General features: G+C 41.9%; 1 protein-coding gene across 3 annotated transcripts in view; it reads left to right on the plus strand.

Moving 5' to 3' along the window:
• ANKLE2 (ankyrin repeat and LEM domain containing 2) overlaps positions 1 to 24,245 on the plus strand; it is a 116,695-nt gene that overhangs the window by 51,428 nt on the left and 41,022 nt on the right. For all 3 annotated transcript variants that reach the window (XM_073628486.1, XM_073628492.1, XM_073628478.1), the window contains 3 exons: positions 16,555 to 16,743; positions 16,847 to 16,969; positions 17,888 to 17,954. In XM_073628486.1, coding sequence (XP_073484587.1) covers positions 16,555 to 16,743; positions 16,847 to 16,969; positions 17,888 to 17,954 — 379 coding nt within the window. The remainder of the gene's footprint in view (positions 1 to 16,554; positions 16,744 to 16,846; positions 16,970 to 17,887; positions 17,955 to 24,245) is intronic.

Here is a 24,245-nt window from a genome sequence, read left to right on the forward strand (position 1 = left end):
TTACATTACATATCCCTGTATATTGCGGTGATTATCTAATAGTTTCTTGAAGCTATCAATGCTCCCCGCTGAGACCACCGCCTGTGGAAGGGAATTCCACATCCTTGCCGCTCTTACAGTAAAGAACCCTCTACGTAGTTTAAGGTTAAACCTCTTTTCTTCTAATTGTAATGAGTGGCCACGAGTCTTATTAAACTCTCTTCTGCAAAAAAGTTTTATCCCTATTGTGGGGTCACCAGTACAGTATTTGTAAATTGAAATCATATCCCCTCTCAAGCGTCTCTTCTCCAGAGAGAATAAGTTCAGTGCTCGCAACCTTTCCTCATAACTAAGATCCTCCAGACCCTTTATTAGCTTTGTTGCCCTTCTTTGTACTCGCTCCATTTCCAGTACGTCCCTCCTGAGGACTGGTGCCCAGAACTGGACAGCATACTCCAGGCGCGGGCGGACCAGAGTCTTGTAGAGCGGGAGAATTATCGTTTTATCTCTGCAGTTGATCCCCCTTTTAATGCATGCCAATATTCTGTTTGCTTTATTAGCAGCAGCTTGGCATTGCATGCCATTGCTGAGCCTATCATCCACTAGGACCCCCAGGTCCTTTTCCATCCTAGATTCCCTCAGAGGTTCTCCCCCCAGTGTATAGATTGCATTCATATTTTTGCCACCCAAATGCATTATTTTACATTTTTCTACATTGAACCTCATTTGCCATGTAGTCGCCCACCCCATTAATTTGTTCAGGTCTTTTTGCAAGATTTCCACATCCTGCGGGGAAGTTATTGCCCTGCTTAGCTTAGTATCGTCTGCAAATACAGAGATTGAACTGTTTATCCCATCCTCCAGGTCGTTTATGAACAAATTAAATAGGATTGGTCCCAGCACAGAACCCTGGGGAACCCTGACCATTCTGAGTACTCCCCATTTATCACCACCCTCTGAACACGCCCTTGTAGCTAGTTTTCAATCCATGTACTCACCCTATGGTCCATGCCAACGCACCTTATTTTGTACAGTAAACGTTTATGGGGAACTGTGTCAAATGCTTTTGCAAAATCCAGATACACCACGTCTACGGGCCTTCCTTTATCTAGGTGGCAACTCACCTCCTCATAGAAGGTTAATAGATTGGTTTGGCAAGAACGATTCTTCATGAATCCATGCTGATTACTGCTAATGATATCATTCTTATTACTAAAATCTTGTATATAGTCCCTTATCATCCCCTCCAAGAGTTTACATACTATTGATGTTAGGCTAACTGGTCTGTAATTCCCAGGGATGTTTTTTGTGCTCTTTTTAAATATTGGTGCTACATTGGCTTTTCTCCAATCAGCTGGTACCATTCCAGTCAATAGACTGTCTGTAAAAATTAGGAACAACGGTCTGGCAATCACCTGACTGAGTTCCCTAAGTACCCTCGGATGCAAGCCATCTGGTCCCGGTGATTTATTAATGTTAAGTTTCTCAAGTCTAATTTTAATTCCGTCCTCTGTTAACCATGTAGGTGCTTCCTGTGTTGTGTCATGAGGATAAACACTGCAGTTTTGGTTACTGAAGCCCCCCGATTCACTCGTGAAGACTGAGGAGAAGAATAAATTCAATACCTTTGCCATCTCCCCATCCTTTGTAACCAGATGTCCTTCCTCATTCTTTATGGGGCCAATATGGTCTGTCCTCCCTTTTTTATTTATTTATTTATTTCAGGTACTTATATAGCGCTGTCAATTTACGCAGCGCTTTACATATTCATTGTACATTCACATCAGTCCCTACCCTCAAGGAGCTTACAATCTAAGGTCCCTAACTCACATTCATACATACTAGGGACAATTTAGACAGGATCCAATTAACCTACCAGCATGTCTTTGGAGTGTGGGAGGAAACCGGAGTGCCCGGAGGAAACCCACGCAGGCACAGGGAGAACATGCAAACTCCAGGCAGGTAGTGTCGTGGTTGGGATTCGAACCAGCGACCCTTCTTACTGCTAGGCGAGAGTGCTACCCACTAGACCACTGTGCCGCCCTTTTTTACTGTTTACATACTTAAAGAATTTCTTGGGATTTTTTTTTGCTCTCCTCCGCTATGTGGTGTACAGTAGGGGGCGCTAGAGACCTGAAAACATATGTATCTGTCAGATACACACACAATCCACATCAACCGCAGTGAATTGAATAATACTGTTTGTGCTGTAATGAGAATATACCAAATACATAATATGTAATAAAAATATACAAATATATAAAATAAAAGTGAAGAGTGATATTAAGATCAAAAAAGTTCTTAGTGCAAGTGTGATAGATGAATTCGTGATGTTTGATTGTCCCAATCCATTGAAAAGATCAGAGCAAACAGCTAGTTGAAACCAACATTAAAGCTGACACATAGATCTTCAAAAATGCAACAAATCTTGCGATGATATATAGATTCCGTCACCCAAGAGAAAAAAACACCTGAAGATAATAGATATCTGCTTACCAGATACCAATGACTCCTTTAACTAAAAAGAGAGTCATTAGCGCTTGTACAGGATTGTGCCTGTTCACATGAAGGCTGGAAGGCTGGATGGTACTTTAGGCATAGATCCCTCCCGTCCCATTCATTCAGGATAGGAAATATGAGAAACACAAAAGGGAATCTCCATAGCGTAAAACCATTTAATGTATAAAAATAAAGAACAATAAAATAGCCAAATGGCCTCTTACATTGATCGGTGCCTACCCGGAACTGGGACTGCTTGCATGTCAGGGTGAATGGTGTCAGAAACCCTTCGCATCACATCGCACATGCGGCGTGCGTTCCACCCCGTGCGTCTAGCTAGCCAGATGATCCGGAAGTAGGTGGGACGATTCTGGACATGTGACCACGTATTTATTAATAGAGTTTTTTTGGAGCACTAAGACATATAACCACCAGAGGGAGCTCTCATCCCCTGGCTGGTTTGTGCATGGTGCTTAACAAATAAACTTTATTGACAAAGAGGCGGAGTATTTGTATTAAGCCAATTTACCCGCCCTTATTCCCCATATAAACCAGTTGCCTAGTGACCAATGTACGCTTCCCTGAAGACGTTCACAAACGAAACGTACGTCGGAGCGGTACGTGGTCACATGTCCAGAATCGTCCCACCTACTTCCGGATCATCTGGCTAGCTAGACGCACGGGGTGGAACGCACGCCGCATGTGCGATGTGATGCGAAGGGTTTCTGACACCATTCACCCTGACATGCAAGCAGTGCCGGGTAGGCACCGATCAATGTAAGAGGCCATTTGGCTATTTTATTGTTCTTTATTTTTATACATTAAATGGTTTTACGCTATGGAGATTCCCTTTTGTGTTTCTCATATTTCCTATCCTGAATGAATGGGACGGGAGGGATCTATGCCTAAAGTACCATCCAGCCTTCCAGCCTTCATGTGAACAGGCACAATCCTGTACAAGCGCTAATGACTCTTTTTAGTTAAAGGAGTCATTGGTATCTGGTAAGCAGATATCTATTATCTTCAGGTGTTTTTTCCTCTTGGGTGACGGAATCTATATATCATCGCAAGATTTGTTGCATTTTTGAAGATCTATGTGTCAGCTTTAATGTTGGTTTCAACTAGCTGTTTGCTCTGATCTTTTCAATGGATTGGGACAATCAAACATCACGAATTCATCTATCACACTTGCACTAAGAACTTTTTTGATCTTAATATCACTCTTCACTTTTATTTTATATATTTGTATATTTTTATTACATATTATGTATTTGGTATATTCTCATTACAGCACAAACAGTATTATTCAATTCACTGCGGTTGATGTGGATTGTGTGTGTATCTGACAGATACATATGTTTTCAGGTCTCTAGCGCCCCCTACTGTACACCACTACTTATTTGATTGTTTCATTCAAAATTAGGGGAGCAGCTTGCATTTGTGATTTTTTGTGTTTTTGTTTTTTGTTTTTTGTTTTGTTTTTTATACACTTACTATTACAACTATTAATTTTGTGTATTTTTTTAAATTTACTACTATCACGGGCGCGAAAGTACTGTTTACCTACCCTCTCCTCCGCTATGTGTCTTTCATGTTCTATCTTAGCCAACCTAATTGCACCCTTACATTTCTTATTGCATTCTTTATAAATTCTGAATGCTGTGGATGATCCCTCAACCTTGTATTTTTTGAAGGCCTTCTCCTTTGCTTTTATATGCATTTTTACATTGGAGTTAAGCCATCCAGGATGTTTGTTCGCTCTTTTAAATTTATTACCCAATGGGATACATTGGCTAATGCCCTTATTTAATATGCTCTTAAAGCAAACTCATCTCTCCTCCGTATTCTTTGTTCCTAATATTTTATCCCAATTTATGCCTTTTAGCAAGGTTTGTAGTTTAGGGAAGTTGGCTCTTTTGAAATTCAGTGTCTTTGTGTTCCCTTCATGTCTCCTATTTGTGTGATTTATACTGAAACTAATTGACCTGTGATCGCTGATACCTAAATTGCCCCGTATTTCCACATCTGTTATCAGGTCTGTATTGTTGGTAATCAGTAGATCTAGTAATGTTTTATTTCTAGTTGGTGCGTCTACCATCTGACCCATAAAATTGTCCTGCAAGACACTAAGGAACTGGCGAGCCTTAAATGAATGCGCGGTTCCCTCCGCCCAGTCTATGTCTGGATAATTAAAATCCCCCATTATGATAACACTTCCCATCCTTGCTGCTAATCCAATTTGTGATAGGAGATCCGTCTCCACTTCCTCCCTCAGGTTAGGGGGCCTATAGCATACTCCCAGTATTATTTTCCCCTTAGCTTCATCCCTTTGGAGCTCTACCCATAAAGATTCCACCTCCTCCCTAGCCCCCTCAGTGATGTCATCTCTCACATTCACTTGTACATTATTCTTGATATATAGGCATACCCCTCCCCCTTTTTTACCCTCTCTGTCCTTGCGGTATAGGGTATACCCTTGAATGTTTGCCAGCCAATCATGAGAGCTGTTGAACCAGGTCTCTGAAATTCCCACAAAATCCAAATCCTCCTTGTACAACAGTATCTCTAGTTCACCCACCTTGTCCGCCAGGCTCCTGGCATTGGTGAACATGCCACATAGTTTAGACCGGTCGCATATTGTCCTCGTATTGGGTGTTTCAAGATTGCAACTTGGACTTGCTACTATACTCACCTTGTGTTTTTGTGCTTTGGTTAACCTACCACTAATGCCCCCAATACTACCCTCTGGAATATCTTCCGCGCTGGCTATCACTGTCTCTGGACCCTCCCCCCCCATCGCCTAGTTTAAAAACCCCTCTAACTTTTTGGCCATCTTCATTCCCAGCAGATCTGCACCCTCCTCATTTAGGTGCAGTCCGTCCCTTCTATAGTACCGGTTACCGACTGAGAAGTCGGCCCAGTCCTCCAGGAACCCAAACCCCTCCTTACTACACCAGCTCTTCAGCCACTTGTTTACTTCCCTAATCTCCCTCTGCCTCTCTGGTGTGGCTCGATGTACCGGTAGTATTCCTGAGAACACTACCTTGGAGGTCCTTTTCCTCAATTTAGCTCCTAAGTCCCTAAAATCGTTCTTTAGGACACTCCATCTGCCTCTGACTTTGTCATTGGTGCCAACGTGCACCATGACAGCCGGGTCTTCCCCAGCCCCTCCCAGTAATCTGTCCACAAGATCCGTGATGTGCCGAACCCGAGCGCCCGGTAGACAACATACTGTTCGGCGCTTCAGGTCTTGGTTACAGATTGCCCTCTCTGTCCTTCTAAGAATTGAGTCCCCTACCACCAGAATCTGTCTTTCCTTTCCCTTTGCTGCCCCCCCACTCTCTCACTGGAGGAGTTCTTCCCCTGGCAGCTAGGAGAGTCGCTCATCTCCAGCAGTGCTGGTCCCTGACTGGTTACACCAATGTCACTCAATGGAGCGTACTTATTGGGATGCTCCAGTCCTGGATCGGCCTCCCTGGCACTTCCCCCTCTACCCCTCCTGACTGTCACCCATCTACTCTTTGCTAGTGCCTGCACCTCTTTGTCTCCACCCGCCTCTGTGCTGGCCCCTGCCGGCACCTGCCGTGTACGTTCTTGGCTCACCTTTTGTATGGAGGGACTTCTCAGTGCTGACAGTTGCTTCCCCAGATTCAGAACCTGGGCTTCCAGGGAAACAATGTGCTTACATTTTGCACAGCAGTATTCGCCCTCGATCGGATGATCAAGGAACGCATACATGCGGCAAGATGTACAAAGAGTCGCCTCTCCACACCCCCCGGGCATCGTACCTATTAAATTTGGTGAGGATTTGGGGATTTTACCCTGTCCAAATTACCTAACAACTAGCTTCCTGGCACTAATACTCAAGACAATACACAGGTACACAATACACAAGTACTAACGATCCACACACACTACTCAGACAACACTCAGATACTCACACTACACAGGTACTATGACCCCTGTTATAACCTCCTGTTTTAAACTCTTGTTTTTAACTCCCACTTAATCCAGCTCCACTTACACCAAGCTCCACAGCTTCAAACTGAGCACGCTCAGACTGAGTCCTACAACAAGTTAAATAGGCACCTGTGAGCAATTAACCACACCCCTTAATTAATAGACTGATGAAACAAGAAAAAAAAAAAAAAAAAAGCTATTTAAAAAGTGACAGCAAAAGGCAAATTAAAAACTAAAAGGAAAAAAAAAAGTTCACCTTACAGATTTTCTATAAAGGTGAATTTACACTTTAATAAAGATTGTATTATCTGGTTTGGTACTGGAGAACACTGCTGTTTATCTATTTTTGTGTATTTTTAAAAAAATTTTTTAAGCATTCTTGTGCCTACTCCTTTTTCCCTGCGTATAGTGTAGTTTAGTTTATAAGGTTGAAAAGACACAGGTCCTTCCAATTCAACCTATTTTTTATTTATTTTTAATAATTAAATCTCTCGATAATTGCCTTTACACTCTGCTTCCTGAGGAAGGCCTCTAAAAGTTTTTGGGAAGTTGTTAACGCTCAGCTAGTATCACTTCCTGGGGAACAGAGTTCTATATTTTTTAAAACAAAAAAAAGGAGTGCAAATGTGCCAAAAGACAGTTTAAAAAGAATAACTACATATAAAGTACAGATGTGCAACTAATGGTGCATATATATTGGGTCCATACACACATAGACCCAGAAATTCGTAAAAGGCAAAGTTCATCAAACCAAGTGCAAAAACAGTCCATTTACTCTGTTTCCTTAAAAATAAGCCCATCTATGATTTTTGGGAAGGATTGCAATATATGCCCTACCCTGAAAATAAATAAGCCTTAGTTTAACCACTTCAGCCCCGGAAGGTTTTACCCTCTTACTGACCAGAGCACTTTTTAAAATTTGGCACTGCGTCGCTTTAACTGCTAATTGCGCGGTCATGCAATGCTGTACCCAAACTAAATTTCCCTCCTAATAAACTCAATTGTAGTCATACATTTTAATCCAAAATGTATTCAGCCACATGTCTTTGGTAAAAAAAAATGTCAATAAGCGTATATTTATTGTTTTGCGCAAAAGTTATAGCGTCTACAAACTAGGGTACGTTTTCTGGAATTTACACAGCTTTTAGTTTGACGGCCTATCTCATTTCTTGAGGTGCTAAAATGGCAGGGCAGTACAAAACCCCTCCAAATTACCCCATTTTGGAAAGTAGACACCCCAAGGAAATTGCTGAGAGGCATGTTGAGCCCATTGAATATTAATTTTTTTTTGTCCCAAGTGATTTGAATAATGACAAAAAAAAAATTTACAAAAAGTTGTCACTAAATTATATATTGCTCAAACAGGCCATGGGCATATGTGAAATTACACCCCAAAGTACATTCTGCTGATTCTCCTGACTACGGGGATACCACATGTGTAGGACTTTTTGGGAGCCTAACTGCGTATGGGGCCCCGAAAACCAATCACCGCCTTCAGGATTTTTAAGGGCGTAAATTTTTGATTTCACTCCTCACTACCTATCACAGTTTCGAAGGCCATAAAATGCCAAGATGGCACAAACCCCCCCCCAAATGACCCCATTTTGGAAAGTAGACACCCCAAGCTATTTGCTGAGAGGCATGGTGAGTATTTTGCAGCTCATTTGTTTTTGAAAATGAAGAAAGAAAAGAAAAACTTTTTTTTTTTTTTTTTAAAACTTTGTGACAAAAAGCGAGGTCTGCAAAATACTCGCCATACCTCTCAGCAAATAGCTTGGGGTGTCTACTTTCCAAAATGGGGTCATTTGTGGGGGGTTTGTGCCATCTGGGCATTCCATGGCCTCTGAAACTGTGATAGGCAGTGAGGAGTGAAATTAAAAATTTACACCCTTAGAAAGCCTGAAGGCGGCGATTGGTTTTCGGGGTCCCGTACACGGCTAGGCTCCCAAAAAGTCTCACACATGTGGTATCCCCGTACTCAGGAGAAGCAACAGAATGTATTTTGGGGTGTAATTCCACATATGCCCTTGGCATGTTTGAGCAATATATCATTTAGTGACAACTTTGTGCAAAAAAAAAAAAAAAAAAAAAAATTTGTCTCTTTCCCGCAACTTGTGTCGCAATATAAAATATTCCATGGACTCGACATGCCTCTCAGCAAATAGCTTGGGGTGTCTACTTTCCAAAATGGGGTCATTTGGAGGGGGTTTTGAACTGTCCTGGCATTTTATGCACAACATTTGGAAGCTTATGTCACACATCACCCACTCTTCTAACCACTTGAAGACAAAGCCCTTTCTGACACTATTTGTTTACACGAAAAATTTTTTTTTTGCAAGAAAATTACTTTGAACCCCCAAACATTATTTATATATATTTTTTTAAAGCAAAGGCCCTACAGATTAAAATGGTGGGTTTCATTTTTTTTTCCCACACAGTATTTGCGCAGTATTTTTGGGGAAAAAAACACACTTTTCTAAAAAAATGTTAATGCACTAAAACACACTATATTGCCAAAATGTTTGATGAAATAAAAAAGATGATCTTAGACCGAGTACATGGATACCAAACACGACATGCTTTAAAATTGTGCACAAACGTGCAGTGGCGACAAACTACATACATTTTTAAAAGCCTTTACAGGTTACCACTTTAGATTTACAGAGGGGGTCTACTGCTAAAATTTCTTCCCTCGATCTGACCTTCGCGGTGATACCTCACATGCATGGTGCAATTGCTGTTTACATTTGACGCCAGATCAACGCTTGCGTTCGCCTTTGCGCCAGAGCAGGGGGGAACAGGGGTGCTTTTTTATTTTTATTTTTTTTTGCTTTTTTATCTTATTTTTAAACTGTTCCTTTCATTTTTTTTTAATTTTTTTTTTTATAATTTTTATTGTTAAGTCAGGGAATGTAAATATCCCCTATGATAGCAATAGGTAGTGACAGGTACTCTTTTTAAAAAAAAAATTGGGGTCTATTAGACCCTAGATCTCTCCTCTGCCCTCAAAGCATCTGACCACACCAAGATCAGTGTGATAAAATGCTTTCCCAATTTCCCAATGGCGCTGTTTACATCCGGCGAAATCTAAGTCATGAAATGCTAGTAGCTTCCGGTTTCTTAGGCCATAGAGATGATTGGAGCCATTCTGGTCTCTGATCAGCTCTATGGTCAGCTGGCCGAATCACCGGCTGCATTCTGAGGTTCCCTGTTGGGACAGGAGAGCCACAGAAAAACATGAAAGACGGTGGGAGGGGGAGGACATTTCCTCCCACTGCTTGTAAAAGCAGTCTAGAGGCTAATTAGCCGCTAGGATTGCTTTTACATGAAAGCCAAATTCTGGCTGAAAAGAATGATACCAAAATGATACCTAAACCTGCGGCATCATTCTGGTATAACCACTCAAAGTCCAGCAACATACCAGTATGTTGCTGGTCCTTGTTGGGCATATATTGTAATCTTCTTTTCTTCTTTTTTTTTTTTTTTTTTGACAGCCTGTAGGCTGAATGGAAAAAAAAGAGATTGATCGGTGGGTATGCCCACCATTAGAATATCTCCCTTCATTCACCCACTTCTAATGATGGGCATACATGCACCATTTATGTATGCCGAAGCATGGGGGAATCCGCCCCAAAAGTTAGGAGCAAATCGCTCCTCCGCCCCTGCTGCCCCTTTGCTTCGGTATATATCGCCTCCGACAGCGCTGGAGTCACGGCTTTATGTATCGTGGGAGCAAATGCTGTTTCTGTCAAGATAAATAAATCCACGCTGCAGCTGAATGGCGTACCTGAAATGAAAAAAAATGGTTAACAATACCTGAAAAGCAAACATGATAAAACATTACAATAAAACATTGCAGAATAGAAGTAAAAAAGAGCAGAACAATAGAGAGAGAGAACAATAGAACGCCAACTATTTTTGATATATATATATATATATATATATATATATATATATATATATATATATATATATATATATATATATATATATATATATATATATATATATATATAAAATTATTTTCTTACACTTTTTTTTTTGTAACTTTTATAAATGTAACCGGTTCCAGGTTCAGGTCTCTCAAAATGCAATGGCATCTTGGGAGACCCTGTGAAAGTGTGCCTAGTCTGTTCAATTCTGTACCCTACACTAATACTCAAGTAGTGTATGGTAGTGTTCAAAACATTCACCAATGCAAAGACCAGGATTGTCAGCACAGGAGGGACAATAATAGCGGGTATCACGCCTATATCCGCGCTTGCTGCAGACACGACATCTTTTTTGGGCGGTTCGTTGGGTAGGGGTACTCTGGAGGACATAAAGGAAATGCCTCTCATGCATCCTACTGCATTTGGTTGGGGATGTGAATGGGGGAAGTACGGGTGCCTCAGAAGTGGTGGATTCCCAATTAGGATTGGTGAATGCAGCAGGTGAGGGCATTATGGGCACAACGGACCAGTGTTTGTCTTCTTGGTGGCAGCAGGACACTTGTGCTTGCCACCTCACCAGCTTGAACTGCACTTATGGGACTCGCCATGTCACCAAGTGTTACTGCAGTGCTGGTTTGACTACGACCGGGGTGTACTAGGCCACTGGTGCTTGCCAGTTCACCAGAAGGAAAATCGGCGCTAGTACTGCTCTGCTCCATACGGTTCTTGCACCTCAACAACAGCAGAAGAAGATTGGGGTCTGGTACGCCTGACCTTGGCAGGGACCACAACTCCATCATCAGAGCTATCTGTCATGGAGCCGCTGTCGTCTACAGGATCGTATTCTGAGCCTGAATCTGAAAGATGAGTGACTTCCTCTTCACTATCTGTCATGCTCAGAAACGTGTAGGCCTCTTCACTACTGTGCCTTCGATTTGCCATTTTGAGCTCTAAATTTAGTGGTACAGTAGTGAGACTCTCAGGTTAAACTGCTCCTGACTGTTGGCGATCAAAACGCTACCAAAAAAACTGTTGGCGATCGCAGGGATCAGCCTTGACTCTACGAAAGCTGCAGTTATGTGTTTTGTAAGTGACAGTGATCAATCGATACTGCGCTTGGGTGGGCTGGGCTGGGCCGGGCGGAGGGACAAAACGCAGGTGCTAGCAGGTATCTGGGCTGATCCCGCTAACACTGCGTTTTTGGGAACCCTAAACTGCTGGGGACGCTAGTATAGATCTGATCAGATATTGATCCGTTCAGATACTATACCACTAAGGAAGGTGTATGCTGCGTGCGTGGGTGTTAGCGGTACTGGCACTAACCTGGAGCGACGCAGACCCTATCTGACCCTAAAACCTAACTTGTATCACCCGCCGGGTGATCAGGGGATTAAACCTTTATTGGGTAATAAACGGCAGGTGCCCTGACACTATAAAAAATTAACTAACCAGCGTCACCTGTAACAGTTATACGGTGATCACTGGGGAAAGGGTTAACTAGGGGGCAATCAGGGGGTTAAAACCTTTTTATTAGGTAGTATATGGGGGTCCCTGACGCTATAAAACACTGGCGGCGAACCTAAATATTTCCCTAACTAGCGTCACCTGTGACACTAATACAGCGATCAAAAAAAGATCGCTTAGTGACACTGGCGACGGGGTGATCAAGTGGTTAAAACTTTTATTAGGGGGGATTAGGGTGGTACCCTAGACCTAAAGGGGCCTAACACTAACTGCCCTACCACTTATAACTGTCACAAATAACACCAATGCAATAATCAGAAAAAAAAAACTGTTATTGGTGTCACTGTGTCGGGGGGTGACTGGGGGATGAAATGTGTGCCTAGAGTGTTTTACTGTAATGTGTAGTGTTGGTGCACTTGGATGTCTTCTCTCCTTGGCGCCGGAACGAAAAGACCGACACGAGGAGAGATGACATCACTTCCTCTGCCTCTGTTTACATTACAGCAGCAGAGGAAGATTTTCATTCGTTGGGAGCGATCGCAAGGGGGTGGCCACGAATGAGTGGCCTCCCCCTCAGCACGGATCGCTCCCCTAACGATGCTGGCCGCCGCGGGAGGCATATCCCGTACCAGGTACGTGATTTTGCCTGCCCGTGCCATTCTGCTGCAGTATATCTGCATTAGGCAAGTGGTTAAAGTGGTTGTAAAATCCTAAAATGCACTGTATTTACAGTAGAATATAATGTAAATTGTATGTTTCTGTAATACATTTGTGATAAATTACTTTGTTACAGCACCGTTCAGCTGATCCCCCACTGCTCTCCTCTTCTCCCAACTGTCAGCGGGGGATCTCATTTCTGTATGTTAACCTCCCTGGCGGTATGATTATGTCAGATTTTTGCATCTCAAATCGGTACAATTATTTTTGAAAAGAAATTTGGCTTATTATTATTATTAATTTAGGCCTGTAATTCTTAGCAATAACTCACTTAAATCTGTCCAAACAAGAGTCTAGTAGACATCCCAGGTATGATAAAGTTTGAAACACAAAATCATAATATAATTAACTATAAATATAAAAAATTAAAATTAATTTCCCGCGAGTCACAATTTCTCAATTCTGTAAGTTTTCTAGCTGGTCTAAAACCACTTTTGACGTAAAGTGACACTTTTTAGTTGCTATGGTCAATCTCAAGTTTCCAGGCATAAAACAGTATTTATAATATAGAACTGCATGCAGGGCATTGGACAAAGCACTGGGGACAAAAGGGATGTAAAATGATTTCATACAGTAATGTAATCTGTAAGATTACAGTGTACTGTGTGTTATGAATTTTCTATCTTTTGAATTTGCCGCAGGGCTCTGCCCCCATGCATCGCGACACTCGCAGGGAATGGAGCCTGGCACACAGAGGCAGAGGTCAGAGCCCACAGACACGGGGGGGGGGGGAGACATCACAGGATCCTGGGGACAAGGTAAGTACACTGCACCAGGATCCTGCAATGCAATCCAGAGTGTGGCTTGGGGTTACCGCTAACTGTACTGAAATTTGATCACTGGCATCTAGGAAAAATTTAAAGGCTGCTATACCCAAATTATGATCAATATTGCTGTATAAAGCTTTGACATCCAGGCTAGCTAGCCACATGTCTTCCTCCAAGATTGTCTGTGAGTCTATTCATGAAATCTCGTGTATCTTCGATATACGAGGGCAACTCAGACAAATGGTCTCATTATGAAATCAACATATTTGCTAGCACCGTCTGTTAAATTACAGTTTCCAGGTATAATTTGGCGGCCTGGAGGTTGTTGTTGTTTATGCACTTTCGGCAGTGCATAAAATGTTGCAATAGTGGGGCGATTGTTTAGAATGAATATTCATCTTTGGAGAGTCCATTTTTTTTTCTTTTTTTCTACTCCTTTTTGCAGGATCGTTTTCAAATTCTGTAGATATTGCTACATATAGTTTACATAGGTTGAAAAAAAGACACAAGTCCATCTAGTCCAACCAAAAAAATTAAAATAAAAAATAATCGTGCAATTCCATAATAAAATCCTTCACCCACAGTTGATGCAGAGGAAGGAGCAAAACCCCAGCAAAGCATGCTCCAATTTGCTACAGCAGGGAAAAAAAAAATTCCTTTCTGATCCCGCGAAAGGCAATAGGATTTTGTCTGGATCAACCTTACCTATAAATGTTAGTACCCAGTTACCGTATTTATCGGCGTATAACACGCACCCCAAGTTTGGGAGGGAATTTTAAGAAAAAAAATTTTTAAGGTAAAAACTTACATTTAAATGCCCATCAATGCAGCCTTGTCAGTGTCCACCTGCAGCCTTGTCAGTGTCACTGCAGTTTAAATATGGCGCCGCCGAGATACACAGAGCTGGCCCTGTGTATCTCGGCTCCTCTCAGCTCCTCTTGCAGTCCTGCCCTATCATGGACAGAACACAGGTTCAATGGTGGGACTGGGCGTGACTGTGAGCGCTGCCGATATACATACATAGCTGAGTGTACTCGGCTAGCTTCGCGCACAGTCACGCCCAGTCCCTGTGTTATGTCCATCATTGGGCGTGACTGTGAGCGGCACTGGCCGAGTACACTCGGCTATGTACGTATATCGGCAGCGCTCGCTCCTCCGCTTACAGTCAGCGGGGGGATCGGCGTATAACACACACCCACGATTTTCCCCTGATTTTAAGTGGAAAAAGTGCATGTTATACGCCGATAAATACGGTATATTATGTACATTTAGCAAAGAATCCAGGCCTTTTTCAAAGCAATCTACTGAGCTGGCCAGGACCATCTCTGGAGGGAGTCTATTCCACGTTTTCACAGCTCTTACTGTTAAAAAAAATAAATAAAATAAAAGTTTCCGTATTTGTAGATGAAATCTTTTTTCCTCTAGACGTAAAGCGTGCCCCCTTGTCCTCTGTGATGACCTTAAAGTGAATAACTCAACACCAAGTTCACTATATTGCTAAGTGGGATCCTTTTGATATGATTTCATAGCTATGATGGTCATTAGAGATGGCATATCTATAGCAATATACCGGTGAGAATTTAGGTAGCAGTTGTTAGAACTACCGATATAGACAGATTGGTTGGAGCAGAACTGTAGAATTGATAGCAGAAACCAAGCAGTTGCTACTACAGATAGAAGCAATAGTATAGTCTGCATTATTTGAGCTGAACTGGTGAGATCTCAAGCTATTAGACTAAAAACTGTTTATAGGCATCTGTCAGGTTATCCATCATATTGACAGGTATAGAAGTAGCCTCCTGCAGATAGACAGTTTGCCGTAGTGCCAGCAGGGCAGGTAAATCAATTATACAGTCAGAGAGATCCTGTTCAGACTAGGAGCAGTGAAGATATTTGCAGTGCTATAGGCCCTAGGTTCAGATTGAGACCACCATGGTAATCTCTCATCTTTCATTCTCTTGAGGTGACCCCTTTACGTAAAAACACTATTTTTTCTCACACCTTTTCAATAATATTTTATTTGTGAGTCAATAAAAGTTATGCTTTAAGACCAGTTGGTTTAGGTGTGGTGGGGTACACAACCTCGTTTTTTAGCAAAAGTTATTTCCCTGTACAATTTGGTATCGGCAAACACTGAAATCAAGCTCTTGATTCTAACCTCTGTATCATTAATAAAGAAATTGAACAGCATTGGCCACAAGGCAGAACCATGGGGTATGCCACTCACAATTTTAGATCATTCAGAGAATGAGTCCTTTATCACTACTCTCTGGACACATTCGTGCAACCAGTTTTCTATCCATGTACATACAATTTCCTTGCCTTCAACAGACCCTGGTGGATATCTGTTGGTTTTGGGTTTTTTTGTTTTACTCCAATTTTGGATAGAGTAAAGGCGGGTTATAACCTCCTGTCAGGTTTATTTTTTGCCATGTGTCCCATCCCATTGGGGAGATTTCCCTTCACTTCCTGTCCTATGACAAACCTGCCCCCCAAAGTAAGGGTATCCCTGGTTGTCGCCAGAAATGGCATCCCTATTGGAAGGAAGGTTTTTCCCTCTATTGGCGTTCTGAGGACAACCCCAAATTTTGTGTTGTGTTTTACTTTCAGATTGTGATAATGGTAAGCATGGCAAATAGGGTGAACAGGTGTTCTAATCCTTCTCCACTCTATCCAAAACAAAAAATTTAGTTTTTGACCCAATCGGACCATCCATTGCCCTCTATGGAGTGGAAGATGTAAATGGACATGTATCCGTTGGCACCCACTGACATCCAATCTGATCTATCTGCTAAAAACAGACAAATGGGGGATCTGGTCCCCATCCATCTGGCGGATCGGATGACAGTTGGATGTAAACGGACAGGCGGTTTACATCTAACCACCCATAGAGGAATGTATCTCGTCATCCGCCTGCTCAGCGAGGATCAGCGGAGAGATCCCCCTCTGAGCAGGCGGATTTGCTGGTGCAGTCTGTCCGTGTAAAAGAGCTCTAAGTTATACTCTTAATTTGCTGAACATTGTGACATTCTGGTTTTATTGTTCTTCGTTGTAAAAAAAAAAAAACAAAATTGGTAGAGGTAAATATTGCCAAGAACACTTTGCTGTACCTTTTTTATAACAAGCACTTCTTTTCTCAAAACTTTTGCAGCAGTTAAATTTGGTCATATCTGTCTCTGCATCTAATTAGTTTTCTATATAATGTGTTTGCACTGAATGTATTTTGTATTCAACAGGAAGGGTGCAGGTACAATGTCATGCATGTAGCTGCCAAAGAGAACCAGGCTGGGATCAGCCAGCTGTTGCTAAATACTTTGGAGAACCCAGAATTCATGAGGCTTATGTATCCCGATGATGATGATGGTATGCTTCTGAAACGTATTCAGTATATCGTTGACCTTTATCTTAACACACCAGATAAAATGGTAAATAGCTTGTTTGTTTTGTTTTTTTTTTCCAAAAAAAAAAAAAATTCCTCTCTAAATATTTATTTTTTTCCTTATATTTGGTTTTATACTTTCTTTTCAGGCTTTTGATACTCCTTTGCATTTTGCTTGCAAATTTGGAAATGCAGAGGTAGTCAATGTGCTGTGTTCTCATCCTGACATTATAAAAAATTCCAGAAACAAGTATGACCAGACGCCAGAAGAGGTAATATTGCTTTTCTGTGTTTTCATAACATTTATGGTCTAGAATTGCTGTGAACTGCATTCTTAGGCTTCATGTACACGGGACGTTTTTACAACCTCTCCTGAACGATTTAACTTGACAGGTAGTAACCCACGTTTAAAATGTCTGCTTTGCCGCGTTTAGAAGCATTTAAAAAAAAAAAAAAAATTTATAGTGAAAAATGCCTGTAAACACGAATGACCACATTTAGCCGCGGTTAGAAGCGTTTGGCGCTTGAAATGCCTCTAAACTCCGCTTCTGAACCCATCCTTTTGCGTTACAAAAACCTCTAAACTCAACTGCCTGGAAACTACTGTAAACGACCCTGTGTACATGTACTGATAAGATAACAGAGGAGCGTTCAGGAGCAGTTGAAAAAAATGCCCAACTGCTCCTAAATGTCTGTTTAGCAGCAGCAGTGTACATGAGGCCTTAAAGGACCACAGAGGTAGTACTTGGCTTGCCTATTGCTTAAAAAAAAAAAAAAAAAAAAAAAACACTTCAGTAACTGCCCATATAGAGGTGCAGGCAGACAGCCTCTAAATCCACTAATTGCAGGTGCAATGCTTTGCAGGCTGGAGTGAAAAAATCTTTTTTTTTTTTTTTTTTTTTTTTTTTTTTTTCAATGCAAAATGGTGTGTGGGTTTTTTTTTTTTTAATAGATGAACTTGGCTTTTAAGCAGTCTTTTTCGAAAAATAACTTGCATTATTTTTAGTTTTAGTGCTTCGTATGATGTAATTTGCTATTCTGGCAATTTTTTATATTTAGTACTCGTTTTTTCCTGTACATCCAGCTTATCCTTGCACTGATGTATCAGTATCCCACATGACTGCCAATTAAATGAAACAGATGACAGTACTTCTGAATATATAATTAATTAACAATTTGTGTGCATACAGGTAATATGTGAACGAAGCAAAAATAAATCTACTGAGCTGAAAGGAAAGATTAGAGAATATCTAAAAGGTACATGCTCAATTTTCTTTGTGTTGTTTTGGATCTAACCCTGTCTGCTTTCCTTTTTACCTGCCCGCCGTATTGACAAATGACAGTGGGCGGGTTGCGCTCTTGTTCTGGGACGACGTCATATGACGTTGCCCCAGTCTCACTGCAGCTCTTTACCCATGTGATCAGCTGTGTCCAATCACAGCTGATAACATGTAAACAAGGAAATGCTGGTTATCGGCTCTCCTCACCTCACACTGACAGTGTGAGGCGAGGAGAGCCAATCAGCAGCATCTCACAGGGGAGATCCCCTATACAGATAATGGGGCAATGCTCATCAGTGCTGCCTAGCAGTGCTGCATATTAGTGCCATATTATAAATGTTAAAAACCGCCAATCCGCGCAGGTGGGAACTGGTGAATTTAAATTATTTTAGGAGCAGCATGTTATAAGGGTAAGTGAAAAGAGGATAATTAACTAGTGTCAATAGTGACAACCATAAATAGCTTTCGGCTAGAGTCCAATCAGAAAGCATTAAAGTGTTGAAATATCAAGCAGTAAAAGCAAAAAATCAAAAATTCAAAAAGACATAGTGTTCATAAATTAGTATAAATTTTCAAAACTTCTGGATAAATCCTCCTAGTATTCGGCAAACATCAAGGGAACAATGATTCTACCACCATCACCGGCCGCACAGCCTACTCGCCAGATTGTGGTGACTCCCATTACAGTCAGAAATGCTTCAAGGACATGCCAGAAAGCTTCACATGATCACAGCTTGGTTCAGGTACTGGAAATCAGGAACGCTGTGACTGCATGGACACTGGATGGATTTAGATGAACCCTCAGATGGAAATTGGTCATTGAAGATCGTTAATGCCATAAATGGGAAGAGAATGAATGGAATGCTCCCATTGTGAAATAAGCCAAATATTTATTGAACAAGCTAAAAAACCCGCATGAACCACATAGGGGTTTGTGCAGATAATCAAACAGCGGAGGCAGCTAGGAAGCTGCGTAGCAAACGGAAGTGGCGTGTCACGTTCGGTAAGTCCGACCGGTTTCATCAGTACATTCTGACGTCATCAGGGATCGACTTGACGCGCCACTTCCGCTTGCTACGCAGCTTCGTAGCTACGTTCACTATAATTTCACTTGATCTTTCTGGTGTGAGTATGCAATGTCTTGCCTGTGTTTTGCCACTAGAGGGTGGTGTAAAAGCTACATACCTGGCTTCCAGCGTTCCATGCTTCCCCTGTGATGTGCTCAAGTGTCAGCAAAGGCTTCCTGCGGTAACATTGCTATTTCTCCTGCTCTGTCAGCCATTCGTAGGGGTTTGGGGGGCCACCCACCATCAGAGAGGTCACGTTCCCCCATCGATCCACCCTCACTACAGGGCCGGCTATCTCCGCGCAGAGCGCGGGAAAGGGATCCTTTAAGGGGCGGAGCCTAAGTGCAGGAGGCGTGGCTTAAACGCCGCCGGCATGCACATGGAGCACAAGGCTCACTGCTTAAAAGCTTTACACTGGGAGTGTCTGGTTGGCTGACAGAGGGACACAGAGCGCACAAGGGCATGTAAGCTGTATGGGTGTGTGGATACAGGCATTTCCAAGGGGCACGTTTACTCAGCATTGAGACTAAGCATTTATAGCAGCATGTTATGTAAATTGATAGACTAAAGCTCGGCAGTAGATGCATTTTGTTTAGTACCTCTGTTTTTTTGTGCTTAAGACTATGCCTGCCCATAGATGGGGTAATTCATCAGGGGGGGTGCAAAGTCGCTGCGGTCAGAGCCTGAGGCACCTAGTCGCACGCCCCCAGTTCCATCCTCCCCTGAAGGACCTAGAGTATCTGGCAAATCTGAGCCATCTTGTCTCACAGGCATGGTGGCTACCCCCAACATGTCAGCTTCTGCATTCGTCACTAAGGACAATTTAGCTCTGGCTGGTTTGGAGGGAAAAATAGCCGATTCGTTCGCGTCATCCTCCCAGGAGGTGAGAAAACACAACAGGTCCCCCTTCTCCTGCCCTTGACCTTCCCGTTTTGGGACAACAATGGCCAGATGATAGTGGTGGGGTACCTTTTTGAGGGAAGGAGGTTCAGGTGACTCCTCTACTGAGGATTCAGCATCTGAAGAACCTTTCTCAACTTCGCAATCTCTGAAATTGCTAATTCAATCCCTTACGGACTTGGTCTGCTCTGGATATAAGTTGCCTCCTGCAGAGGTGGATGAGGTTTCCTTCTCCTCTTTGGGTTCGCTAAAACCCCCACAGGGTTCTCATGCTTTCCCTATGCACCCGTTACTGGAGCAACTGATTTATGCTGATTGGGATCACCCAGATGAGCAGTTTTCTCCCCCTAAGAAATTTTCATTTCTTTACCCTATGGAGAAAAAGTTCTCAAAGAGATGGGATTTGCCAGTAGTGGATGCTGCTATCTCCTCTGTGAACAGGAGTTTAACTTGTCCAGTGGACAATGTACAAGTATTTAGAGATCCAGCTGATAAAAAGTTGGAATCTCTACTAAAAGCCTCATTTGTTGTAGCCAGTGCAGTGGTACAGCCTGCAGTAGCAGCAATAGGCATCTGTCAATCCCTTCGGGATGAACTCAAGCAGGTTATTTAAAGTTTCTGCTCAAGCCGATGAGGCCCAAAGTTTAGCTGAGCTACCTAGGGCCCTATACTTTGCAGCAGACTCTATCAAGGATTCCATCCATCAGGCATCTCGCCTTGCGCTTATGTTGATACATATGCGCAGGATTCTGTAGCTTAAAAATTGGACAGCCGAGATACCATGCAAGAAGCTCTTGGCTGGGTTTCCCTTTCATGGAGAAAGGTTGTTTCGGGAAGATTTGGATAAGTATATCCAAAAGATTTCTGGGGGTAAGAGTACCCTTTTTCCAGTTAAGAAAAAGAATAGATGGCCTTCTTTTAAGACTTTCCCCTCCTATGCCTGGGGCAACAGCTTCCAGACAGTATCGACGGCCTCCACCGTCAGGGGCAAAGGGTAAGCCTCATAACCAGGCACAGGGCTACCAAAAGCCCTGGGGTCAGAAGTCCACAAAACAGAATCTCAAGGCTTCCTTGTGAAGGGGCGCCCCCGCTCGATCGAGTGGGGGGGGGGGGACTGGTGGTTTTCAGAAACTTGGCAAGAGGGAATACAAGACAAGTGGGTCCTCTCTGTAGTAGGCCTAGGCTACAAACTAGAGTTCCAAGAGTTTCCACTATTGCGTTTTCAAAAATCAAACGTTCCCAAGGACCCAGTAAGAAAAAGTCCTTATTTCTGGCACTGGACCGATTACTGTGTCAGGGAGTGATAATAGAGGTTCCCTCAGAAGAGAAGGACATGGGTTTTTTTTTTCCAAATCTCTTTATGGTACCAAGAACAAGAGCACCATAGTAATAACTATATGGGTTATAGGCCACCCATATAGTTATTACTATGGTGCTCTGTGTCCCGTGATGTACTCCAAAAAAAGGATTTTACAGGTAAGCTTATAAAAATACTATTTTCACACAAATTGAGCTTTCTTTTGGTGGTATTTGATCACCCCTGCGGTTTTTATTTTTTGCGCTATAAACAAAAGAAGAGCTACAATTTTGAAAAAAACACTATCTTTTACTTTTTGCTACAATAAATATCCCACATTTAAAAAAAAAAACAAATTTTTTTCCTCAGTCTAGGCCGATATGTATTCTACATGTTTTTGGCAAAAATCGCAGTAAGCGTAAATTGATTGGTTTGCGCAAAAGTTATAGCATCTACAAAATAGGGGATAGATTTATGGCATTTTTATTGTTGTGTTTTTTTTTTTTTTTTTTTTACTAGTAATGGTGGTGATCTGCGTTTTATTTCTTTTTTTTTTTTTTTTTAATTATTGGGACTGCGATATTGCAGCGGACAAATTGGACATTTGTGGGACCATTGACAATTATACAGTGATCAGTGCTATAAAAATGCACTGATTACTGTAAAAATGTCACTGGCAGGGAAGGGGTTAACTGTGTTCTAACTGAAAGGAGGATGGGACTTACTAGGGGAAGAGAGAGATTGGTGTTCATACTTTGTATGAACACACAATCGGTCTCTTCTCCCCTGAAAGAACCGGGATCTGTGTGTGTAATCCCCCTGCGTCTCAATCTCCTAAATGTACTTTGTCAGGAGGTACGTATAGGAGCATTCTAATTGGTCAGCGCTGACCAATCAGAACCCGTGTAGCCCGTCCTACCACCACAGGCGAAGAGGAGAGAAAGCCGCGGGGATTTCAAATCCCCAGACTGGTAAAGCAGTGATACGATCTGTCAGAACAGAAGATTGCTGGACTCCAGGTTAGTGGGACCAGGTGCAATGGGGAGGGGCTCCAGTGTGTAAGTTCACCTTACAGATTTTCTGCACAGAGCAGTTTAACCCCTCCATCTGCAATCTGCGTAGCTTGAGGCTCTGTCTCCGCTATCACTGACTACTTGAGTCCTTACTGAGAGACCCAGTGGTTTACTATCATGTACTTACAATCTCCTCTGACAGCAATCACATGCAGCATAGAGGCTTTGCTAAAAAAAAAAAAAAAAAAAAGGTGCAGATGAAACGCTGGGAACTTCAAGATGCACTGCCGTTTTAATGCTCTCTGTTTCGCGAATGATATAAAATATATTTTATTGAACCTGCCCAAAAATAATGCATCCCGTTCTCAAAATATTAGAGGGTATCATAGATTGTGTTGGTTTTAAAGTACTGGGACCTTTCAGGTATACCACATATATCCATTCCTAATCCCACCGATACATTACACGATAACTTATTCAATTTAAGCATTTGACGTGGTCGTTTTACTTTTTGCGGTTTTTAGACCCTAAACATCTGCTTCCTCAGGATTTTAAACTTAGAATAGCACTATAGGCAAAACTTTTTTGAATAGAGTAAGACCCCATACACACTATTAGATTTTCTGCAGATTTTTGTCTTCAGATTTACCAAAACCATATAATATAATATGAGGTCAAACCTTAAGCATTTCAATTTGTATGCAATCGGGCAGGCCCTTGAACTACGTGGTTTTAGTAAATCTGAAGACAAAAATCTGAAGAAAATCTAATAGTGTGTATGGGGTCTAAGGGAGTGTTATACCCCCTGTAAGGTTTATTTTTGCCATCTGTGTCCCATTGGGGAGAGTGCCTTCACTTCTTGTCCCACAGCCAAACATATATTAAAGAAATCTCCTTTTTTTTTTTTTTTTCAATCCAATATGGTTTAATTGAAAAGAAAAGTATACGTACAAAGTGAAAGACAAACATGCACAGCTTGTCCAGGACAGCCTCTCAAGTTTCACGCATCTCCCAGTACAGCAGCAAATACAATATAATGTGCAATGCTGTGAAAAATTATTTGCCACCTTTTTCAGTTTTTTTTTTTTTTTAATTTTTTTGCATATTTGTCACACTTAAATGACTCGGCTCATCAAACAAATTTTTTTATTAAACCAAGATACCATGAGTAAATACAAAATGCAGTTTTTAAATGATGGTTTTATTTATTAAGGCAAAAAAAGCTGTCCAAACCTGCCTGGCTTTATGTGAAAAAGTAATTGCCCCCTAAACCTAATAACTGGTTGTGCCACCATTGATGGCAACTGCAATGAAGGGTTTTGCGATAACTGGCAATGAGTCTTTCACATTGCTGTTGAGCAATTTTGGCCAACTCTTCTTTGCAGAATTCTTTTAATTCAACCACATTGGAGGGTTTTCCAGCATGAACGGCCTGGGTAAGATCATGATACAGCATCTCAATTGGATTTAAGTCCGGGCTTTGACTAGGCCAACCTAAATTTTGCTTTATTTGAACCATTTGGAGGTGGACTTGCTGTTGCGTTTCAGATCATTGTCCTGCTGCATAACCCAAGTGCACTTGAGGTCACGAACTGATAGCCGGACATTCTCCTTTAGGATTTTCTGGTAGAGCTCAGAATTCATGGTTCCATCAATTATGGTAAGTCCTCCCTCCAGGTCCTGAAGCTGCAAGGCAGATCCAGACCATCACGCTGTACCACCACCATGTCTGACTGTTGGTATGATCTTGTTATGAAATGCTGTATTAGGTTTATGCCAGATGTAACAGGTGGCACACCTTCCAAAAAGTTAAATTTTTGTCTCATCAGTCCACAGAATATTTACCTAAAAGTCTTGGGGATAATCAAGATGTTTTTTGGTAAATGTGAGATGAGCCTTTGTGTTCTTTTGGGTCAGCAGTGGCTTGGCCTTGGAACTCTCCCATGTATGCCATTTTTGCCCAGTCTTTCTTATTGTTGAATCATGAACAC

The sequence above is a fragment of the Aquarana catesbeiana genome, linkage group LG01 (genome assembly GCF_042186555.1).
Source record: "Aquarana catesbeiana isolate 2022-GZ linkage group LG01, ASM4218655v1, whole genome shotgun sequence".
NCBI lineage: Eukaryota > Metazoa > Chordata > Amphibia > Anura > Ranidae > Aquarana > Aquarana catesbeiana.